The 8,974-nt window shown below is 49.4% G+C and overlaps 1 protein-coding gene across 1 annotated transcript in view; it reads right to left on the bottom strand.

The window, feature by feature from the left end:
• Positions 1 to 256: 256 nt before the first annotated feature.
• The window catches only part of CHST13 (carbohydrate sulfotransferase 13), an 18,913-nt gene continuing 10,195 nt past the window's right edge, over positions 257 to 8,974 (bottom strand). The window contains exon 4 of the mRNA XM_019504600.1: positions 257 to 2,740. Within this exon, the coding sequence (XP_019360145.1) occupies positions 1,895 to 2,740 (846 nt within the window). The 3' untranslated portion in view covers positions 257 to 1,894. The remainder of the gene's footprint in view (positions 2,741 to 8,974) is intronic.

The following is an 8,974-nucleotide window of genomic DNA, read 5'->3' on the forward strand; positions in this document are numbered from 1 at the left end:
TATCAGACCGATGTATCAATGCACCTCTACTGGATTTCACTCAAATCCAATCTGCTGGAGTCAGTCAAATAGTCCAGTGCTTTTCAGTGCTCATCTACACAAAACCTCCACATTATCTGGGATCTACCCAGAGCTGGATTTCACTTAGGCCTTACAGAGTACAGTGACCAAGGAAGGAATTTCAGCTCTTTAAGAACAATTTGGAAACTAAGAGCTGAAGGCACAGAGGCAAAAATGACAAAAGGAAAAGAAGAAACAGGATAAAAATATTTGTCTTTAAAACAGGCTGAGCACATGGGGGTTTTATAAAACCTTGCCACTGTATTGCACTAGTAAGTCAAGTGTTCACGAGAGAATCAGCAGACACATCATAGGGTTATCCTATTATCAGCATGTTTACTTACAAGGGTGATGGTGCTCTATATGCAGAGCCAAAGCTGAACTTAAGAGAATAAAGACTGAAATGCTTCTTTGTTTAAGCAAATCCATCTATTTGAACTGGCTGGAATGTAAAATTTTAAGGGTTTGTCATTATTATTTCTTTTCTTCAAGTAATGAATTGTCCAAAGCCAGCTAGCTAGTTGAGAAACTTCCACAGCAACTTACATTTTTTTTCTCTTATTTCCTTTTACACACACATATATATGCACACACATGCTTGTACACACACACACCAACCAGCACCAACTTTTTCATAGCTATAATAGCTTCTGATTTCTATACCACTTCCCATCCCAAAATGCCCCACCCAAGGAAATACAGCCACCCCTGGGTTAAGAAGCAGCCATTCAACACTGTATAACAACACTTTATGGCAGTAGGGGAAAGAATATATTCTGTAGACTATATTTAATCAGCCATATTGGAATCTGGCCAGAACTGCATGGTTATTCATAGGTAGTATTTATAGAGCAGCAGTGCCCTATAGGGTAACCAGACAGGGCCTTGTAATCAGCACTATGTGGACAGACAGAACATACAAGTCTACGTCTCAAAGAGCAGTTAACACCTACTCTTATAATAAGTGGGTCACGTGGTCTTTAATTATCATACTGGATACATACACCCACCCACACACACACCCACCCACACACACACACACACACACTCTGGGCCACATCCATTGTTGGTGCAAACTGTCATAGCTCCACAAAAAACCATGCAGTTTCTACCACGGATGAACGTGCCTCTCTGTCATTCAACACAGTATTTTGCATCCCAACACAAAGCAAGTGGAAGGTGACTAAAAACAGGCTTTGCCACAGAGGAATACTAGTTCACACTAAGACACAGATGGCTCACATTCCCTCCCCCTTTCCCAGTCAATGGAAAAGGAGGTAGCTTGTGGGGAGGTTAAAGGGGTCAGGAGGCACTTTTAAAGAAACAAATAAAAATACACATTAAATTATTGCTTTTCTCATATTACACAAATCTCTGAGAGACCCCCTCTGCAACTTGTCCTCTGCCCAGCAAAGACTCCAACATCTCCTGAACTCAGCTGCATACAGTACAGCTAGGGGGAGAAGGATCAGAAGGGAACCAGCCCTGAATAAGGAGCCTTCTCCAGATTTAGATCTACAGAGAATTCTCTTAGCATCTGAACACAAAGGCTGAGCCTTTAAACAGCAGTGTCCCGTTCCAGTAAACAACCTCCTGTAGGTAGGATGGGGGCTACAGCCCCAAGTTTCAGTGTGTTAATCCAGGAAGCAACCTCATGCCATGTGGCCCATCCCAGTGTAACCCTGATACAAGGACACAGTGTTCGCTGGCCTGGAATGGAACGAAGAGGAGGGTAAAGAGATGAACCACGTAGTGAGTTTCTGTGTGTGGGGGCGGTCTACATTAGCTAAGAAGGGGTGAATGACTTGTTTCTCCAGAGCCCCCGATCCCACCCTCATTGAATACGGAGGTATGAGGGGATGGAGTAGTTGAAGAGCAAGTAATCCATTCTGTATAAATTAAAGAGTCTCCTTTGGTAGAAAGGGCTGATGTCCTGGAAGAACTGGGCTGTCATGTCATCTGTGGTTCTTGTGGTCTTGGAGGAAGAGGGAAACTTGATGTTGATGTCAGCACCCACCAGCTGCAGGATGTAGCTGGCATCCTCCGCCAGTGTCTCGTACTTGCCCACCACGTCGTAGTGGACGATGCAGGGGTGACAGAGTGAGTGCACCCTCTCCCAATGCTCGTTGAAAGGCTCCTCGCGCTGCGTCTGGGGATCCAACAGGTAGTAGACAAACTCATCAAAGCGCACGTCGTTGCCGCGCTCCAAGGCCTCGTTGCTGGGTTCCAGCCGGTGCCGCCGGATGATCTTGGTCCCGTAGCGTTTGTGGAAGGCTGTGTTGTAGCTGCGGGTGAACTTGTTGCGGTAGGCTGAGACCAGGCGCTCAAAGGGCTCCCGCACAAAGATGAACTTGAGGTAGTTGCGCAGGCGGTGGTTGATCTCGGAAATGCTGTACTCGGAGAGGGTGCGCAGGTTGGAGGAGACATGGGCCTCATTGGCCGGGATCTCCAGAGGGTCCTGGTACTTGCCCTGCCCTGTCAAGACCATCATGACTCGTTTCCAGTTGGTGCAGGCCACTTTGGGCACGTAGCAGTAGAGCAGCCCATGGACATCATCCACCACGAGGTGGCGCAGGTCATCGGGGGTGAGGAGACGCCGCTTGCGGGTGTAGCGGTTGCAGACACTGCTCAGTAGCTCCCGCCGTTGCTGGTGAATTGCCTGCAGGGACGACTGCTGAAACTGGGAAGACACAAGAAGGGGACACTGTCACTGCCTGCCTGCTGCCTGAGCTGCCCTGGAGCCGGGCTTCAGGTGCCCCACAACTGCCTGTAGGGAAGGAGGGATGCTGGAGAGGGGGTTGGTTATGGTCATATTATGCAGTCGCAGAAAGGCCCCTCCATCACATGCACCATCCTAAAGTCCTCCCCCCCATTGCATCTCTGATGCAGGTGGTGCCAGGGGAACACTGGTTCTTGCCTTGCAGTGCCATGTGGGCCCAAGGCACATCCATCCTGAAGGGCTCCTGCAATGCAAAGGGCAGTGAAGGAGAGTGGTGGGAATAGGGCAGGAAAATTAGAGGCAGCCAGGACAGACAGACATGGCGCAGACCATGCACAGACCTTGCTGATAAAGCCATTACGCTGGGATGCCTGCTGAGAGGCCCCTTAAATTGGCAACCTCTGTTGCTCCCCTCCCCCTGCATGCATAGGGGGTTCAGACCTGCCTTGGCTACTTTTCCTCCCTCCTCTCACATTATCTAGTTCCCTTATGTCAGCAGATGAAGAGAGCAGATGCCCCTTGAATCTTTAACACTCCCTCTCCTCCCTCCTTTCTCATCACGGCCAGCTCAGCACCTGCAGGCACTTGGGGCTGTTCCACAGGCAGTATGATGAGCATGCAGACCTGTCTGGAGATGCCTCCAGGAGCCCAAACAACCCATTCCCCCACCTCCCTCTGCACCACATTCCTTTCTGCCTGAGCTGTCTGCAGAAGGCAGGCGAGACACAGGCCAGCACGTGGCCTGGGGCTGCGGTGCACAGAACACATCCATTTGCTGACGTCCCAGACTCATCTTCAGGGTCTTCCCTTGCTCCCAATGCATGAAGCAGCTTCTATGCACAGCAGAGGCCCCTCTCTTCCTTCTCCTCTAATGCCACATTCCCTTCTGTAGCAGGTTTAGATTTCAACCCACAAGCTCTAAGGCTCCAGCTACGTTTGTTTTCCTCCCCAGCCTGCATGTGTTATGCTCCTTTCCTCCTTCCCCACCAGTTCCACTGGTCCTAGGGACAAATTCCCCACAACTCTGGATAAGCTCAGAACCAAACTTCAGAGTCAGCACTGGGCTGGGATAGATGTATGGAGGGGAAATGACAGCATAAAGGGGCGTTCTGGCTCTCCAGTTAGAGAGTGTGGTGTGTGGAGTTGCTCATTGTCTTGAGACTTCTGCTGGGCTTTGCTGGTTGCTACACTGGTGCACGTTTGGGGGGAGTGGGTTGAGCCTTCATCAGAAGCACTGGCTGCAGGCAAGCCTGGGGGTTTTGACTGGGGTGGGGTGTTGATGCTCCTGCCGGGACTAAAACCCAGAGGTTCCTGGCTAAAGTCTTGCCCATGATCATGTTTAGACCAGTCACCGTATTTGGGATCAGTAAGGAATTTTGTTGTTTAAGAAGAGCTTGCAGGCTGTTGTTTTGTTTGATGGGTCAATAAATGCTAACAACTCCCTGCGTAACTCCCTGCTGTGTAACTCAATGCTCTGTTATCAACAGCGAGGGGGGAGGGCACCCCTGCCTAATGAGAGCACCCTGCCAGGCTCAGCATTATGAAAGGGAAGGGAGGGCTGCTCTAGCGCCCCCTGGCTTCTAGCCTGAGCCACTGCAGGCATGTGCCAGCATTTCTTCAGTCCAGAGGGGATGTCTGCATGGTTACAAACTGGTTTAACCTAGCCAGGTTAGACTAACCTGCAAAGATTGAATCAATTCAGGCTCAGGCTTTTTGAACGTCTGTCTCTAGCCCTGAGGTTTCTTGCAGCCCTGCTTTTCTACGAGTCTATGATCTTGCTCTATAAAAGAAACTGAACAATCACAGACCACAGAGAGTCTGGGTCCATTTCCTGTTCTAGGAAACATCACCAGAACACGCTGGAACAGTATGAAGAGCAACTGATGCCAGAGACCTGAAATGAGACCTCCCCCTTCCCTCTTCCTGCCCCCACTCACTCAGCACAGCTAGCAGAGGCACTAAACACAAACTGTGGTCTGCGGGTCTCACCTGGGCTAGCCCTATCCGAGAGGCATGAAGGCTACCCCACTGTTAGCTACCCACAGGCCACAATGACAATGCAAATTTGGCTCTGTGCAACTATTGATTTAGGATGATGGCTCCTGGGTGTCAAGCTGAGGGAAGCTTCCATTTTGGGCTCTGCTCCTCCAGACATGCACTCAGCTGTGCCACTTGCTCAGGGAAACTGCTGTTCACTGTCCTATTGTTGCAGCCTGGGATTTCTCTCCTTTTCCTTCATCCCATGCCCCTCTCCTCCTCCCCTGCAAATTTTGTCACCAGAACTACAGGTTATGAAGGACTAAGGTGAGAATCCCACAGAGCGGGGAGTTGAACTTCCACCCTTCCATACCCAATGGCTTGATGTTTGAGTTTGTCTTTCCCCTCAATTCCTAAATCAAGTTTAAATTTCTCATCCTTGTCTGCAAAGCCTTACACAGCTCCCACAATCAGCTCCAGACCCTTCTCCGTGCCATCCTCACATGTGGACTGTGTGCCCTACCTCAAGCATCCGTGAGGTTGGACTGATTCACTCCTTCTGGTTCAGCAAACCACTTTGTCAGCTACCCAGCACTGGAATGGTGGAGCCAGTGGCAGTGGGATGGGACGGGGGGGCTTGGGCTTCAATTACAGGAGTGATTCAGGTGACCTGGGGGGGAGCTATGGCTTGATCCCAGGAAAAAAAGCTTGCCCAACAAACGCTCCTGAACTTGCCCTTTGCTCATTCTAAAATGCTAAGTATTTTCCCAACAGCCACAGACCTTCTTTCATGACACAGTCTGTGAAAGCCTCTGTGGAATAACCAGCAACACTAGGGTCATTAACCTGTCAGCATGGTTCAGAGAGAAATTCTTCCTCTGAGGCAAGGTGCAACCAGGCCTTTGCATTCCTTACATTATAACTCCTGCAGAAGCCCAGCCACTGTCAGCTGTTGTTACCTTGCACCCAAGAAGCCTGCTTGCTTGACCTGCATGGAGTCCCACCCACTGGTATCAGTCTGTTCCTGAGAGGTTCATTGAGGTCTTTCATACACTGGGCAGGCTGAGATGCAGAAACAGCACTTTGCAAACCAATGCTTCACAGGGTGGAGCATGGATAAGAGTACAAAAGCTTCCACTTGGTTGATGCTTTGTATGAACCATGCTATACCAACAGATTCATTAGCTGTTCACTGCATTGTATTTGACAGAGCAGGAAGCTTCTCCTGGAAAGAGATAACTGATAACCTTTGTGAATAGTGACATGGATGCCATTTAGTCAAATGAAGCCACAGCTATGTCCTGGTTTACAGGACCCCTCCTAATTGTCAATTTGTTTAGGACTAGGATACAGAATCCTCTCCCTGCATTCCCTCGTTTTCTCTGCTAACAGGGAAATAACAAGCCAGCTCTTCCAAGGGGTAAATTAAGGCCAATAGAGCTATAGCAATTCACACTAGTTAAGAATCTGCCCTACTGTAGTTGCCTGGCTGCTTGGAAATTATGAGACTATCATCGAGCAGTATGGCATTTTCAGTCTAAGCCACAGATTTTCAATGCCTATAACTTTTTGAAAACCACTGCTGAGTCTCAGTGCAGATTTTGTCCAATTCTTCCGGATTTGCAACCATTTCTGTCAGTGGAGTGCCCTGTACAATCAGGTAATTATTTAGGAGCTTTTTTTTTTTCTTTTCCTTGAATAATGGAAATCCACAGGGGCCAGCTAGACAGACAGCAGTCAGGCGCTGCAATAAATAAATGCAGCTGCACATCAGAAATTACCCACTGGAATAAGTGAGTGTTTTGCAGTTATTTCAGTGCTAAATTGCCCCTTCACTTCCCTCTTTTTGTAAGACAATAGTATTCAATTTTATTTGCAGAAATACAAACTAAATTCTTGAAGTGTTAGGATTTGTAAAGCCAAGCTATTCCGCATCCACTGTTCCTCCAGAGCAAAATGCAATTCAGTCACATTACAGCATTAACAACCATTGCCACAGACAGCAAGCTCTTCCAGGTGTACAAGAGAGGCTCGTGATGGCTGTCATGGGAACAGTTAACATGCTTTCCAGGAGATCTGTCCAAGTTAATTCTCAAGAGCAATGCTGCACTATATGGGCAGGCCAAGGGGCAACTGGATTTCAGTGGGATGAGATGAGGGTTGCCTTATGCACACTTCACAGCTAAGCACTGTGAGGCTGACACAAGTGTTTCATTAGAAGTCTCCCAGGCATCCAGGCTCCTTTAGCCAGGAAGTTAGCAATGTAAAAATCTTTGAGGACCCTGGCCTTAGGTCTCCCATGCCTACACAGTCAGTTTTCAATACCAGGCGACTAAGAATAAGGTTGAGGAGTCTGGAGCTCTGAGCCCAAAACAAGGTTGTGAGACTCAATAGCCCCATGGTATAACATCTGGTCTTTGTGGTGTGATCTGCTGTCATCACATCATAACACAGAGTCACTCTGATGCCCCGTCACCACACAGCCAGGGCACTAGGATGTGTTCACTCTCTAGACACAACAGACAACCAGAAGTCTCCAAATGGGCATGGGACAGCAAGAGTCAGGGATGGCGACATCCAGGGAAAAGGAAATTCCCCCCATGAATCTCCACAGTCCTTCCCCTCTGCAGTCTGGGGAGTGAACCCCACTCTGCGAAGCTGTCCCAGAAGGTGACTGCAGCTAACAACAGCACCTCCAGTGCCGAGCAATGCCCCATCAACCAAAGCAGGGAGGCTCTTTGTCCAGCCCTTCTCGTTTCTGAGAAAATTGGGGGAATGGCGGTATGGCAGATCCCATCAGATCCCCAGGACCCCAGCACCTAAGAGCTCTTCACCTGCCCCTCCTGCCTGCTCCTGTCTGGTACCCTCCCTCCATTTCAGTCAGATGCCTAGATTTACAATACCAACCACTAAAAATGTCTCAAATGATGTAAATTTGTATAAGGAAACTTATGACCCTGAGGAGGGGCCTGGCAGTCCCCCCTGCTCTGCCCCACAGCTGCCAGGCTCTGTGCTGGCTGCAGGAGCAGAGTCTGCTTGCCAGAAGACTTCCTGCATCTTCTCTCTGCCTCCGCCAGCTTCCCCCAGGAAACCCCAGACTCTGCTGTGAAAGGACGAAGCTCCATTCATTCTCCTCTGAGAACAGCCTGTAAAGTCAGCAGCGTGCAGACAGGAACCCAAAAGAGAGGCATGTGCTGAATGCTGAGCTGGACTTTGGCAGCAGCTGCTCCTAACACACTCACCAGCCACTCAGTAGATAGGGGATTGGGATCACACGGCTGTGAAGTTGATGGGCAGATATGCAGTGCTGGGGGTTAAGCTGCATGGTAAGGACTAAGGGTCAGAGTGGTCTGGTGTTATCCAGAGCTGTTGGGCAGATGGATCCTGCCTCCTGATTAGTGGGACAATCGAGGGTCTAGAAATGGGATCTGATGTCTGTGCAATCTCCTGTCATGACACATGGGCCTGACTCAAGACACACGGTTAGAGGTTAGAGGCAGCAGCACCATGACAGGTGATTTACTTTCCAGTGAAACTCCCACCACCTTCAGTGCAGGTCAGGTGGGATCTTCCTTATTAAAGATGTTCTAATAGCAACATAAGCCATTTTAAGTTGAGTTAATTCAGCCCAGTCTGACGATCTCAAAGCACTTTATAAACATGAACAAATATTACCTCACCAGCTACTCCCACCTTCTCTTGAGATAGGAAATATCCTTATCCTCAAACGAGTGAACACATGTTTAACAATTTCTTTGCCTCCGTCTTCCTAAGTAGGGACCAGAACAGCCACCTCCCTGCTGGGCCCCCCTCGGGCCCCAGGAGAGGCTCACCTGGGCCAGGGGTTAGCGAGGAACTAGTTAGGGAGCTTCTGGAGGGGCTGGACGTTTTCAAGTCAGCTGGTCTGGACGATCTCCACCCTTGAGTTCTCAAGGAATTGGCCGAGGTCATTGCAGGACCCCTGGCACGGCTTTACAAGCACTTGTGGTGCTCTGGTGTGGTGCCGGAGGACTGGAAGAGGGCCAGCGTGGTTCCCATCTTCAAAAAAGGGAGGAAGGAAGACCCGGGAAACTATAGGCCAGTTAGTCTTACCTCGATCCTAGGCAAGCTGTTTGAGAAAATTATTCTGGCACACATCCAGGAGGGGCCAGCAGGGGACTGCATGCTTAGGGGCAACCAACACGGCTTCATCAGTGGCAGGTCCTGTCAGACCAACCT

This window comes from Gavialis gangeticus, unplaced genomic scaffold, assembly GCF_001723915.1.
Source record: "Gavialis gangeticus isolate Ggan-Ray unplaced genomic scaffold, GavGan_comp1, whole genome shotgun sequence".
Taxonomy (NCBI): Eukaryota; Metazoa; Chordata; order Crocodylia; family Gavialidae; genus Gavialis; species Gavialis gangeticus.